Raw genomic sequence first — 14,431 nt, forward strand, 5'->3', positions numbered from 1 at the left:
GCGCTGACTGTGCAGCCACCCTCTCTCTTGTTGGTGGCCGGCGGCCACACTCACATCACCATCACACATGGCATCCAAATTTACGGCCATGAAGGCCACAAGCCTGGCGAGCTAGAGTGACCCCAAATAAAACGGAGGACCTGATCACCATCAGTGTGCGTACATGCAACACGCCCATGGCCTAGCCACCCATGCTCTGTGGGTCGTGCTGACGTGTGCATTAGTTCTGCACAGTTGCCAAAAAAAAAATCTGTACAATAAGCTATATATGGAGATCTGTTTGGTCACATGATGCATGCATGGTCTGCATTTTGTTCTTGTATATATTCTCTGTTTCAAATTCAGTTCACTTTATTTCTATCCTGAATCAAACTTTCGTAACTTTAACTAAATTTCTGAACACATAATAACATTCAGAGATCGACGTAACCGTACGATCGATATTCACAAAAAAAAAAACCTACGATCGTTGAATCTTGATAGGCTTTGTTGGGAGGACTTTATTTGTGTTGGCAACCTGGTTAGCATACCAAAAATATAAATTAAAAAATCCAAACTTGACCATAAAAAAATCTTCTCTGCAGAATGCTATCCTTCTCATGTAATAAACGTGTGGGCATCTCACACCGGCCACATATCTTCCGCACACGGTCTTGGGGACCAACTGATCCATCACAGTCCCACATATGGGCCTTCTAGCTAGTTGCATTGATGCATCCACAGGTTGTGCTTGCATCAGTCATAAATAGGACACGTACTAGAAACAGTTTTTTTCTTTGTTTATAGAAAAAATATTAGTAACAATTTCAGAAAAGGAAATAAAAATCCCAAGGGATAGAAGAATTGACATGTTTGCATCTGTGTTATTATTAGAAAAAGTCTAAATTATTCTCCTCAAATATAGTCAAAGTCCGGATAACCTCTTAAACTATTGTTTGGTCTATTTTACCCTCCAAACTACACCCTTTGGTTCAAATTACCCCCCTAATAATACAATTTGTGTTTTTTATAACACAAGTAGTGTAAGGACATATGGGCATGGTCTCCAATACACTTACTCTAAAACATTACTGTTTTTAATTTATAGTATTTCATTCTCAGGGAAAATTGCTTTGAGAAATAGAAGCGTGTTATTAAAGAGTCGTCTTTCATGACAGATCCTGATTCATTCATGCAACTTTGAAGTGTCGGATCCTAACCATGCATTTTTTGTGTATTACTAGTGGTCAAAATCTTTCAAATAAATTTTAATATATATTCTAAATTAAATGACATTTGTTTGAGAATGGAGAGTTTACCAAACACGGACATATGAATTGACTAATTTTGTCCTCGCACTCGAACACGAGTAAGGAAATCGTGTCATGAATTTTTCAAAGTAGAGTTACTTAGGACCAGTACTCCGGTAACAGTCGTATACAGCGACGCTAGCTTCCATCCACATGGTGTTCAAAAGGGAACCAATTAATAATAGTCTCCCCTCTCTCTCTCTCTCTCCATGAAAGCGTGGATCTCGGGGCCAGCCAATAATGTTCATTTTCATTCGCACCAAACATATTTGTATTTTTTTTTGAGGAAACCCAAACATATTTGTAGGGTGCGCGAATTCGAGTGGGCCTAATCGCTCGGCGTTTGCATTCAGCTGTACATGGGTTTCACATGGGCCTCACAGCACAGATCTCGAGAGGGAAATATCTGAGTGGGGACGAGCGAGACCTGCTACCGTCTGTTTGGATGGATGGACGAGTCCATTCGGGTTGGGTCGAACCCCTTTTTGCGTTGCTTGGATGGAGGGTGAGAGGGTTGGAGTGGTTCCGTGGGTGGAATATTCCACGTAGATGCAGGTACATCCCCGTCCCTCCAAAACTGACGGACGGAGCAAACCCAGTTTTCTCCGTCGCGAGCGCCGTGTGCTCCATCTTCTCCACGCTGGCCGACAGCGGACGTTGGCTTCAGCGCGCCGACCAGTGATTTTGACCTCCAGCTCCAGGTATAGCTCATCAATAAGATCAAGCGAGCTACATCTCTTTTTCCTTACTTGTGCTTGTGTTTCTCTACCTTAACCCTAATATAATGACTTTAATTTGCTGCCAAATTAAAAGTTTCAAATTGTTCTGAAAAAAATGCTGCATATGCTGCTGCAGGAGGGCCTGACAAGCGTGCAAAAGATTCTGCAGGAACGTAGGAACAGCGCCCGGGAGATGATGGCCACCATCGACAACCTCAAGCGCTTCTGCATCGACCACTACTTCCAGGAAGAGATCCAGAGCGCCATGGGCGCGTGCTTGGATCTCATCCACAGCGATGATCTCTTCGATGCGACACTTGCATTCAAGCTCGTGAGAGAGGCCGGCCATGATGTTTCAGCAGGTCAGTAAAACGCAAAGATCGAACTGGTCAATAATGCTCTACGGAGGTATTAACAGATGATGTTCTACTGTTACCAATAATGCTGTATTAACAGATGATGTTCTACGGAGGTTCACTGACGACACCGGCGAGTTCAAGCTTGCTCTTAGCAAAGACATCAGAGGGCTCCTGAGCCTCCACGACATGTCACACCTGGACATGGGAGAGGAGCCATCACTGCACAAGGCAAAGGAGTTCTCAAGCAAGCACCTTGCATCTGCCATCAGGTACCTGGAGCCAGGCCTTGCAAGGTACGTGAGGCAGTCCCTCGACCACCCCTACCACCTGAGCCTGATGCAGTACAAGGCCAGGCACCACCTCAGCTACCTGCAGAGCCTGCCCACTAGGGACACTGCAATGGAGGGGCTAGCAATTGCAGAGTTCCAGCTCAGCAAACAGCTGCATCAGGAAGAAATGCAGGAGGTTAAAAGGTAACTAACTAATTAAACAAGTTAAATACGAAATGGTCTTGTTTCATCCATCAGTAATTTACGTAGAAGTGTGACAAAAAATTATACCCTAGCTTTGTTTAATTTCGCTAAGATTGATCAAGAGGTAAAAACGTAGAATTACCATTTATGGATTCTAATTGTGAGATGTGATGTAGATGGTGGATGGATCTTGGATTGTCTCATGAGATACCAGTGGTGCGGGACCAGGTGCCCAAATGGTACGTGTGGGCCATGACAAGCCTCCAGGGACCCTCCTTGTCCGGATATCGGATTGATACCACAAAGATAATCTCACTCGTCTATGTTGTGGATGACATTTTTGATCTTGTTGGCACACCGGAGGAGCTTTCCCTCTTCACCCAGGCAATCAAAATGTAAGCTAGCAGCTGCCATATATTTAAAAATAATTGATTACATATTGATATACTCCATCCGTTCCAAAATGTAGGTCGTTTTGGCTTTTCTAGATTCATAGTGTTTGCTATGCATCTAGATATAAAGTATGTCTAGATCCCATAGCAAAATATATGAATCTAAAAAAAGTCAAAATGACCTACATTTTGAAACGGAGGAAGTAGATTAATAGTTGTTTCATATATACACGCTGACATGTTGTCCAAAATACAATTTGTAGGTGGAATACTGCGGTTGCTGATTCACTCCCCAGTGGCATGAGATCATGCTACAAGGCTATTTACAACACCACGAATGAGATCGCTGATATGGTTGAAGTGGAGCATGGATTCAACCCTGTCAATCATCTCAGGAATGCAGTATGTTACAGACTTGTTTTTTTTCCCTTACACTACTTCTTCAATTTGATCGATCCGCGTATCAATAAAAAAAAATTCTAGTAGCTCCATCTGTCTAGATATATGATCGATGATGGTACTATTCCTGATGAGCTTACAAGAACTTCTACACTTTTTTTGCAGTGGGCGGCGCTGTTTGATGGGTTCATGGTTGAGGCAAGATGGCTGGCAACCGATGAGGCTCCTACTGCAGAGGACTACCTGAGAAATGGTGTTGTCACGTCAGGAGTGCCACTTACATTTGCACACATATTCGCCATGCTAGGGTATGACAAAAGTAACGAAGCTGGAGCAAAGCTCGCCGATGACCACATCCCTTCTGTCATCTCTTGCCCGGCTAAGATCCTCAGACTTTGGGATGACTTGGGAAGTGCCGAGGTCAGCATGCAGAACATATATATAATTAATTTTTAAGTTAAATGTTTGTTAAGATTTTCAAATCCATTCCGACTTTAGAAAGAAAAATCGATCTACAACAAGTTAAATCCTGATCAGTATTTTTGTCCATGCATGGGTTTTGCAGGATGAGGCTCAGGAAGGACTGGACGGATCGTACAGGGATTTCTACCTGATGGAGAACCCTAGCTGCACCCCCGGGGACGCGGAGGCACACATGCGGAGGTTGATCGCGAGGGAGTGGGAGGAGCTCAACAGGGAGTGCTTCTCCAGGAGGACCTTCTCCTCTAGGTTCACACAGGCTTCTTTGAACGTGGCCAGGATGGTCAGCGTCATGTACTCGTACGACAAGGAGCAGAGGCTCCTTGTTCTCGAGGACTACGCGACGATGCTGCTGCTTTGAGACTGCGTGGTCGATGAGAAATTGAGAATAACCCACGCAGCAATTTGTTCAGGAAGCAGCAGAGCGCGCAGGACTACTATAGCTTGGACCGTACTTTAGATTCAAGTAATTAAATACGCATCAACCCTAATGCATGTTTACGTATACAGTAGTACAAGTCTACAACAACACAATATATATGTACGATGAAAAGAACAGTAGCCATCCACTTGTTTGCCAAATAAAAAAATACAGTACAATGATGAAGCAGTGGCCACCGTATTATTCTGTACTAGGTTGGTAGTATGTGCTACTCTCTGTCCCTGCACAAGTGCACAGCAGAAAAATCTCCTGTCCTTTTGTTTGAATGAAAAAAAAAACAAATCAACTCTTTTCGTGGCCAGAGTTCGTTGGCCCGCCTGCCCAATTCGAACTCCCGAGGCTTTTCAATTTCTATATAGGCACACTACTGCTAGCTAGTAGCGGCCGGCACCACACGCTGTCTGCTGTCTGTTGACCTGTCGAGTGTCGACACTTCTATTTTACTGACCGCTCATGGCGTTCCGGCCGACCGGGCATCACTACACTAAGTGCTTCTGATCAGCATGATCAGTAGCTATCAGCCTTGTCAGCACTAGTAGCGGTTCTACTGCCCTGCGAATATATATGTTGCGGCCACCAGCAGCTGCCTAGCGGTCATTATGGTTTTCGACCGAGTTTTTTCAGTTTGTTCATTTGTGTTTTCCTTAATTTCGTGTTAATTTCTCCGTTCAAAATTGTAGGTCGTTTTAGCAAATCTAAATATATAATTTTTGATTTGCACCTAAATACATATAATATATCCAGATACGTAGCAAAAACTATGTATCTAGATTTGCTAAAACAACCTTACAATTTGAAACGGATGGAGTATTACTTTTAAGGATGCATTGAGATCCAATCGACCTTCTCTCAAGCTATTCGCCTCTTCATCATGTGGTTGTCATTTCGGTTGTATACAATTATACATCAACCTGTGAAATGCCTCACTGACCATGCATATTGACGGGTTTAACCACGAGAAGTGTGTACACGACCTAAATTCGCACAAGAGGCTTGACAACAATAAGGAAGTGTGTTGATACATATGCATGGTTGAAAAGGGAGTGAAACGAGGAAAAGGACACGGGAGGCTATCGCCAATGCAAGCGGGTTGCCATGGACAACAGAAATGGCGGTTATCGTATACCGATGGTTTTTAGCCTGACTAATGGGTTTCCATTCAAAATGTGAAATCTAGGTATATGGTATCACTACTCGCCTATATTTCTGAGATCATACATAAGAAGGATACATTTGATCACAAACTTTGGCGCCTAGAAAGGGATTTGGGCCCCACGCACTCCGCTTCTCAATTTTGGGAGGATGCGAGAGAGGATGACATAATGTGTATACTGGTCCTTGGAACGACGGCAGACTATATGCTTACACGATATTTTTTCCTCACTCTCTTACGGTCCGGCCGGGAACCCTACTGCTGTCACAGCCGTCGTACGTTATTTATCTTAGTCCCATGATATTCGTAGGTCATATATAACCGTTTCACTACTTACTCACTCTACGTATAATATCTTCGATACCAGTAATTTCCAGGATTTTAGGGTTTAACCAATAATGGCATTTGAGGAATATTTCCTAATTCCTAGGCTTCTCCCAAAAAAAAAAGAAAATCATGAACGTGTGTAAATAATAATCTGTTTAGCTAGAAAACCGAGCATAAACGTATAAATTGACACATGGGAAGGCAGCTTTGCACGTGGATACAAATCAGCTCTCAGTCAATCAGCTCTCGTTTTCCACATATGGGAAGGCTGCTTTGCACGTGGATACAATTGGAGCTACAGTAGCATTGCGGATTCACACTGTACACATGTCCAGAGGAAGAAACACCGAAGGCATGGTATGTCCTGAAGAAGAGCGACACGAGTGGATGTCAGAAGAACAGTGAGACGAGTGGACTTAGGGCTCGTTTGTGGTACTGTTTAGATCCGACCCCGTAAACCCCGTAAACGCAAAAAAAAAACATCACATCGAATGTTTCGACACATGCATGGAGTACTAAATGAAGTCTATTTACAAAACTTTTTGCATGAATGGGCTTTTGCTAGTTACTTGCTAGACCAACTGACAAGAGGCTTTATGTAGTGATAATTTGCATGTAGGTGATGTTGTTGAGATCATTATATTATTATTGTTTTTCTATTATTTGTCAGATCATAACTGTGACAGATTTGATTATTCATGGATCGACGATGCAGATGGTGGATGGGGCTAGGATTGGCTCAAGAAATACCGGTGGCCCGGGACCAGGTGCTCAAGTGGTACATGTGGCCCATGGCAGTCCTGCAGGGATCTTCCTTCTCCAGATACCGGATTGAGATCACAAAGATAATCTCCCTTGTCTATGTTGTGGATGACATATTTGATCTTGTTGGCACACTAGAGGAGCTATCCCTCCTCACCAAGGCAGTCAAAATGTAAGCTTGGTCTTTTTCTTTTTTTTTTTGCCATAATAGGGTGATCTCTCCTGCTTCTTTTTCGTTTACTATATACACATATATAGCAGTTCTCAACTTTAAATGCAAAACACCAATAAGTTATCACAAAAAATTGATTATGCAGAGTTTTAGACCTTAATGTATCTGAATGATTGTTTCATGCATATGCTGATACATATTGTGATTTGCAGGTGGAATACTGCAGCTCCTGATTCACTCCCCAGTTGCATGAGATCTTGCTACAACGCTCTCTACACCATTACAAATGAGATCGCAGACATGGCCGAAAAGGAGCATGGATTCAACCCTGTCAATCATCTCAGGGAAGCAGTATGTTACTAACTTGCTTGTTTTTCCCTACACTCCTTCAGTTTGCTCTCAGGAAAAGAAACTAAGATAGTATTTGACATTGCAGTGGGAAGTGCTGTTTGATGGATTCATGGTCGAGTCAAAGTGGCTGGCAACCGGTCAGGCTCCTGCCGCAGAGGACTATCTGAGAAATGGTGTTGTCACTTCCGGAGTGCCGCTTATATTTGCGCACGTATTCTACCTTCTAGGGCAACATCATGTAACAAGTACTAATGAGGATGCTGCAAAGCTCAGTGATCACACCCCTCCGGCCATCTTTTGCGTGGCCAAGATCCTCAGACTTTGGGATGACTTGGGTAGTGCCAAGGTCTGCAGAACGCACACTGCTGCTTGTTAAATGCTTTTCACAAAATTAATCTGATCCGATCCATAGTGAAATTTTCAGTATATAGATCTAGCATGCATGAAACCCTTGATTATAACATTTTTTTTTTAAATTTATCATGGATCTTATTAATTTGCAGGATGAAGCACAGGAAGGATTGGATGGATCCTACAGGGACTTGTACTTGATGGAGAACCCTAGCTGCACCCCAGCCGACGCCGAAGAACACATGCGGAGGCTGATCAAGAGGGAGTGGGAGGAGCTCAACAGGGAGTGCTTCTCCAGGAGGACCTTCTCCACCAGCTTCGCACGAGCCTGCTTCAACGCCGCCAGGATGGTCGGCGTCATGTACTCGTACGACAAGGAGCAGAGGCTCCCAGTCCTGGAGGACTACATGAGGATGCTGCTGCTTTGAAACTTTTGTTTGCTCCATCTCCATGAGAACCCATGCATGTGACATCATGCATGCGTGATTTATCTGCTCCTTAGTTTTCACCAGCAATGTACTTACTGCTTAATAGAAATCACGTAATTATATGGGTGAGGAAGTGATGGTACGCTTAGGGTCATTGTATATATTTGCTTTCTTTTTTATAGACTTTTTTGGGGCATTTGTGTTTTTACCCCTACTTTGAAGTGGAATTGCGATTTTGCCCTTATTTTTTTAACTTTGTGATTTTGCCCTTTACTATTCACAAATCACTGCGATTTTACCCACCCCTAGTCAACGGTCAAAACAGAGGCAAATACGCAAAGATTAAGGGCAAAATCGCAACAACTTGTGAAGAATAAAGGGCAAAATCACAAAATTAAAAAAATGAGGGCAACATCACAATTGCACTTAAAAGCAGGGGTAAGAACACCAAAAAACCTTTTTTTTATAAATGTCTCTCTTCTTCTTAATGAAATGCTTGCCGAGAAATTTTTTTAAGGAAAACAATAACGAATGCTATCTATATAGCCATCTCCAGGGACGAAGCCAGACCGGAAGAGCATCAAGTTCTTACGTATAAAATGATGGGGTCATAATAGACCATTAACAACTAGCTACAGTAATTTACCACTTATCTTTTCAAAATCTGTCTGGGCCAGAGGACCCAATGGCAAGGCACAGTTCTACCCCTGTCCATCTCTCCAAGAAACTGCTTGCGTACTCCCTCCATCATCCCAAAAAACAAATCACTCTAGCATTTAATAAATTTTTTCAAAAAAAAAATCATCTTACCCTATTTAGAAAGCGCATATGCATGTAAGAATCGATTAGTGCCAAATATGAGTAATAAATAGGGGCAAACATTATCATTTTACCTTGTTAATTTATCCTAAAAATCCTAGTATGCTCTATTATTCTCTTGTTGAAAAGTAACCTGCTATGATTGTGTTTAATGTCGTTCTACATACTACCTAGGTGAAACAATATAATGAATACAGTGTCATATATTACATGGTTGGAAATAAAGCTTGGTAATTGCACATAAATAACAATGATGTGTTGGCCCGCTGGACCGGGATGGATCGGAGGATTATTATTGTCGGTTGGGCGGTACAAGTGAAGTAGAAGAAGAAGACATGCATGTTAGCAGAGAGGGAGAGCAGCAGCCGCATGTACAATGGTATGCATGATAGGGGGGCCCTGTCGGATCTAGATAGACTGGGAGATGCCAAGTTTTTCCTAGTAAGAAGAAACAAGGACCGTTGGATGCTAATGGCATGGTCAAGATGAAGTGTTTTTTGCGCTACACTATAGTATTGTCCTTGCGTTTATTTGGGGTTGTGGATGTCATGTACTCCGTATGTCTCACCAGCCACCATGTGCACCACCACCACATAGCTAGCTAGTGTCCATTGCTCCGATCCATCCGTCTAGCTATCGGCAGAGCTGGTTCAATGCAGAAGAAGAAGAATCCACAGTGACGTGAAGCAATGACCAACGAACGAAAGCTCCGATGCCCACTGACCGACCAGCAGCTTTGCTTTCTATGCGAGGACGGCGACACTGGCCAGAAATATCAAATAGCTAGCTAGTGGTCACATATATATCTAACGTACGTGGGCGCCAAATAAAACGTTCGCACTTGAATCTGGATATATATAGCACACTGAATTTCCAATAAGTCAATAGTTTGGTCAGCCTGGCAAGTTGTGTGCAGTGGCTAGCAAAATAACACCAGCAGGCCAGGCCATAGGAAACACCTTCCTTCTTTGTAGGATTTTGAACGACTACATTTTTTTTATGGCGTTGTCTAAGTAATATTGTCTTTGATAACGTTAAACATTTATCTTTTATGCAGACTATTTTTAGGGGGACCTACTGGCTGTGATTTTGGTCAATGTTGCAGCATGAGGAGAGGATAAAGGATCTGTTCATGAAGCCCATCACTTTTTTGGAGATGGTAGTCTTAGAACTGTTTGCAAGCTATGAATGGAAGCATAATAATATATTTTTTAAGTTTAATTTTGCTTTTTGACTCTCCTGATAATCCAGTGATTGAAGCTGGAAAAATGTTATAATTGAAGTGTGTACCCTAAACCGTAGAGATCGAAAAATTCCATTATCTAAGAATTTTTTTTATTTTTGCTATACGATAGATGCATGCTCCTGAATCCTCATAGGCGTGTTAGATATTATAGGAAACACATGTCACTGTTATGTGTGAAACAAGAAGTTAGTTGCGGTTTTCTTTTAATAAAAAACATGCTCAGGCACGTTCAGAAAAAAAAGTTGGTTGCGGCTTCAATTCAGTCACGGTCGGAAAAATGTATGCATCGATAACGAGTAGCAAGCAGTCTTAACACAGTTTGAATGAATCCATCCTCATGTCTGCAGCCAGCGCACAGATCCAAATTGACTTGACCAGGTGAAAGAAACCTTGTCCTGGGCTCTCCTGAATTTATTCCCGGCCGGATGGATCTGTCAGGCTGCGATGCGACATGCATCGCCTGAACCACCAGAACGACCCAGCAGATCAAATCTGACTGGCTGCTCTGCATTGCATTGCTTGCTTTCATCACAACGCTGACGCTTGGAGATGAGGACATGCAGGACGGCAGGATAGTTTTCACATACGGGAGATCACATCTTTGCCTGCTGCTGTGACAATGACAACGTGGTCTGTGGCCAAAACAATGGCCCTGTTTAGTTTCCAAAAAATTCTCTACAGTACCTGTCACATCGAATTTTTTGACACATGTATGGAGCATTAAATAGAGTTAAAAAAATAACTAATTACACAGTCTAACTAATTAGCACGAGATGAATCTTTTTAACACATGCTGGGCATCGATCAGAAGCTAGCAAGCTACTAGCTCTGTTTCAAATTGTAATAGTTTATTTGACTTATTTTAAATTTGACCACTCGTCTTATTTAAAAAATTGTGCAATTTTTTTTCCAAATTTAATTCATTCTTAGATCTCGTATTGATAAAGCAACCCACAACAAAAAGGTGATATTTTGCATAAATTTTTAAATAGGACGAGCGGTCAAATTTGAAGTCAAAGATCTGCAATTTAGAACGGAGGGAGTACTTGCATATAGTGTAATAACACCACAACAATGCAAATTAACACGGCATCTGGCTCACATGCACATATAATTATTTGTTTAGAAAAAAAAATTGTCTCCGGTCTCTGCATCTGTACACAGCCCACATGCATGCATATATCTGAGTGGGGACGAGCGAGACCTGCTAGATACTCAGCCCGCTCGCTTCTCCACTGCACCTCCCTATAAATTGGAGGCCCTGCGTTCACCTCGATGCATATCTATCACTCCCAAGCTGCAATTTCACACTGCAATAGCTAGGAATCAAAATATAGAGCCTTGCAGCCCTTGCTCTCGCCTAAGTTGTCTAGCTAGCTAGTTTTGAAGGAGGGGGTTGAGCCCGAGTGGTTCCTAGAGCCCCCTCCCACGCCGGCAGCCCGGGTTCGATCCCCGGGGCCGGCACCGGGGGGCACCTATGCAGCCCTCCTACTGAAAAAAAAAGCTAGCTAGTTTTGAGTAGCGTCGTTGTTATACTTGCTACTACCTAGAGCTAGCTAACAATGGCCGCCGCACCTGCACGCACCTTCTCCGTGCGCTCCGTGGAGCCTCTTCCCGTTTCAGCTTCGCTGGCGGCAACCAGAAACAACGACCAGCGAGGCCGCCCCCGTGGCCGTTCCATCATCGCTTCGGCGGCGGCGTCGAAAACGCTGCTGCCCAGTGATTTTGACCTCCAGCTCCAGGTATAGCTCATCAATAAGATCAAGCGAGCTACATCTCTTTTTCCTTACTTGTGCTTGTGTTTCTCTACCTTAACCCTAATATAATGACTTTAATTTGCTACCAAATTAAAAGTTTCAAAGTGTTCTGAAAAAAATGCTGCATATGCTGCTGCAGGAGGGCCTGACAAGCGTGCAAAAGATTCTGCAGGAACGTAGGAACAGCGCCCGGGAGATTATGGCCACCATCGACAACCTCAAGCGCCTCTGCATCGACCACTACTTCCAGGAAGAGATCCAGAGCGCCATGGGCGCGTGCTTGGATCTCATCCACAGCGATGATCTCTTCGATGCGACACTTGCATTCAAGCTCGTGAGAGAGGCCGGCCATGATGTTTCAGCAGGTCAGTAAAACGCAAAGATCGAACTGGTCAATAATGCTCTACGGAGGTATTAACAGATGATGTTCTACTGTTACCAATAATGCTGTATTAACAGATGATGTTCTACGGAGGTTCACTGACGACACCGGCGAGTTCAAGCTTGCTCTTAGCAAAGACATCAGAGGGCTCCTGAGCCTCCACGACATGTCACACCTGGACATGGGAGAGGAGCCATCACTGCACAAGGCAAAGGAGTTCTCAAGCAAGCACCTTGCATCTGCCATCAGGTACCTGGAGCCAGGCCTCGCAAGGTACGTGAGGCAGTCCCTCGACCACCCCTACCACCTGAGCCTGATGCAGTACAAGGCCAGGCACCACCTCAGCTACCTGCAGAGCCTGCCCACTAGGGACACTGCAATGGAGGGGCTAGCAATTGCAGAGTTCCAGCTCAGCAAACAGCTGCATCAGGAAGAAATGCAGGAGGTTAAAAGGTAACTAACTAATTAAACAAGTTAAATACGAAATGGTCTTGTTTCATCCATCAGTAATTTACGTAGAAGTGTGACAAAAAATTATACCCTAGCTTTGTTTAATTTCGCTAAGATTGATCAAGAGGTAAAAACGTAGAATTACCATTTATGGATTCTAATTGTGAGATGTGATGTAGATGGTGGATGGATCTTGGATTGTCTCATGAGATACCAGTGGTGCGGGACCAGGTGCCCAAATGGTACGTGTGGGCCATGACAAGCCTCCAGGGACCCTCCTTGTCCGGATATCGGATTGATACCACAAAGATAATCTCACTCGTCTATGTTGTGGATGACATTTTTGATCTTGTTGGCACACCGGAGGAGCTTTCCCTCTTCACCCAGGCAATCAAAATGTAAGCTAGCAGCTGCCATATATTTAAAAATAATTGATTACATATTGATATACTCCCTCCGTTCCAAAATATAGATCGTTTTGGCTTTTCTAGATTCATAGTGTTTGCTATGCATCTAGATATAACGTACGTCTAGATCCCATAGCAAAATATATGAATCTAAAAAAAGTCAAAATGACATACATTTTGAAACGGAGGGAGTAGATTAATAGTTGTTTCATATATACACGCTGACATGTTGTCCAAAATACAATTTGTAGGTGGAATACTGCGGTTGCCGATTCACTCCCCAGTGGCATGAGATCATGCTACAAGGCTATTTACAACACCACGAATGAGATCGCTGATATGGTTGAAGTGGAGCATGGATTCAACCCTGTCAATCATCTCAGGAATGCAGTATGTTACAGACTTGTTTTTTTTTTCCTTACACTACTTCTTCAATTTGATCGATCCGCGTATCAATAAAAAAATTTCTAGTAGCTCCATCTGTCTAGATATATGATCGATGATGGTATACTATTCCTGATGAGCTTACAAGAACTTCTACACTTTTTTGCAGTGGGCGGCGCTGTTTGATGGGTTCATGGTTGAGGCAAGATGGCTGGCAACCGATGAGGCTCCTACTGCAGAGGACTACCTGAGAAATGGTGTTGTCACGTCAGGAGTGCCACTTACATTTGCACACATATTCGCCATGCTAGGGTATGACAAAAGTAACGAAGCTGGAGCAAAGCTCGCCTATGACCACATCCCTTCTGTCATCTCTTGCCCGGCTAAGATCCTCAGACTTTGGGATGATTTGGGAAGTGCCGAGGTCAGCATGCAGAACATATATATAATTAATTTTTAAGTTAAATGTTTGTTAAGATTTTCGAATCCATTCCGACTTTAGAAAGAAAAATCGATCTACAACAAGTTAAATCCTGATCAGTATTTTTGTCCATGCATGGGTTTTGCAGGATGAGGCTCAGGAAGGACTGGACGGATCGTACAGGGATTTCTACCTGATGGAGAACCCTAGCTGCACCCCCGGGGACGCGGAGGCACACATGCGGAGGTTGATCGCGAGGGAGTGGGAGGAGCTCAACAGGGAGTGCTTCTCCAGGAGGACCTTCTCCTCTAGGTGCAACAGACCGGTCTGACCGGTCGGGGCCTGAACACGGCTAGACCGGTCTGACCGGTCGGCACTCAGAAAAACTCGTGAACAAGTTTTCAAACCACGAATCTCGAGCAAATCACGTCCAAATCTGATGAAACTTGGAGGAAAGCTTCGTACCTA

At 43.4% G+C, this 14,431-nt stretch overlaps 3 protein-coding genes across 3 annotated transcripts; all 3 read left to right on the forward strand.

Moving 5' to 3' along the window:
- Positions 1-1,853: 1,853 nt before the first annotated feature.
- LOC120704531 (terpene synthase 2, chloroplastic-like) lies at positions 1,854-4,649 on the forward strand. Its single transcript, XM_039988999.1, has 7 exons — positions 1,854-1,990; positions 2,145-2,370; positions 2,465-2,840; positions 3,017-3,235; positions 3,496-3,634; positions 3,797-4,051; positions 4,197-4,649. Exons 2-7 carry the CDS (start codon positions 2,202-2,204, stop codon positions 4,470-4,472), a joined length of 1,434 nt encoding a protein of 477 aa, XP_039844933.1. The 5' UTR covers positions 1,854-1,990; positions 2,145-2,201; the 3' UTR covers positions 4,473-4,649.
- Positions 4,650-6,716: 2,067 nt separating this feature from the next.
- LOC120704741 (terpene synthase 2, chloroplastic-like) lies at positions 6,717-8,318 on the forward strand. The gene is made up of 4 exons (XM_039989283.1): positions 6,717-6,967; positions 7,180-7,318; positions 7,404-7,664; positions 7,822-8,318. Exons 1-4 carry the CDS (start codon positions 6,732-6,734, stop codon positions 8,095-8,097), a joined length of 912 nt encoding a protein of 303 aa, XP_039845217.1. The 5' UTR covers positions 6,717-6,731; the 3' UTR covers positions 8,098-8,318.
- Positions 8,319-11,387: 3,069 nt separating this feature from the next.
- On the forward strand, positions 11,388-14,431 carry LOC120704456 (terpene synthase 2, chloroplastic-like). The gene is made up of 8 exons (XM_039988886.1): positions 11,388-11,543; positions 11,675-11,904; positions 12,059-12,284; positions 12,379-12,754; positions 12,931-13,149; positions 13,410-13,548; positions 13,712-13,966; positions 14,112-14,431. Exons 2-8 carry the CDS (start codon positions 11,725-11,727, stop codon positions 14,292-14,294), a joined length of 1,578 nt encoding a protein of 525 aa, XP_039844820.1. The 5' UTR covers positions 11,388-11,543; positions 11,675-11,724; the 3' UTR covers positions 14,295-14,431.

The sequence above is a fragment of the Panicum virgatum genome, chromosome 1K (assembly GCF_016808335.1).
Source record: "Panicum virgatum strain AP13 chromosome 1K, P.virgatum_v5, whole genome shotgun sequence".
NCBI lineage: Eukaryota > Viridiplantae > Streptophyta > Magnoliopsida > Poales > Poaceae > Panicum > Panicum virgatum.

Bases quoted from the DNA above. Each gene is read 5' to 3' on its own strand.
- LOC120704531 (XM_039988999.1), top strand. From the start codon at position 2,202: ATGATGGCCACCATCGACAACCTCAAGCGCTTCTGCATCGACCACTAC. The intron at 3,635-3,796 runs GTATGTTACAGA...CTTTTTTTGCAG, and splicing joins TCAATCATCTCAGGAATGCA to TGGGCGGCGCTGTTTGATGG. The intron at 4,052-4,196 runs GTCAGCATGCAG...TGGGTTTTGCAG, and splicing joins ATGACTTGGGAAGTGCCGAG to GATGAGGCTCAGGAAGGACT.
- LOC120704456 (XM_039988886.1), top strand. From the start codon at position 11,725: ATGGCCGCCGCACCTGCACGCACCTTCTCCGTGCGCTCCGTGGAGCCT. The intron at 11,905-12,058 runs GTATAGCTCATC...ATGCTGCTGCAG, and splicing joins ATTTTGACCTCCAGCTCCAG to GAGGGCCTGACAAGCGTGCA. The intron at 12,755-12,930 runs GTAACTAACTAA...GATGTGATGTAG, and splicing joins GAAATGCAGGAGGTTAAAAG to ATGGTGGATGGATCTTGGAT.
- LOC120704741 (XM_039989283.1), top strand. From the start codon at position 6,732: ATGGATCGACGATGCAGATGGTGGATGGGGCTAGGATTGGCTCAAGAA. The intron at 6,968-7,179 runs GTAAGCTTGGTC...TGTGATTTGCAG, and splicing joins CTCACCAAGGCAGTCAAAAT to GTGGAATACTGCAGCTCCTG. The intron at 7,319-7,403 runs GTATGTTACTAA...TTGACATTGCAG, and splicing joins TCAATCATCTCAGGGAAGCA to TGGGAAGTGCTGTTTGATGG.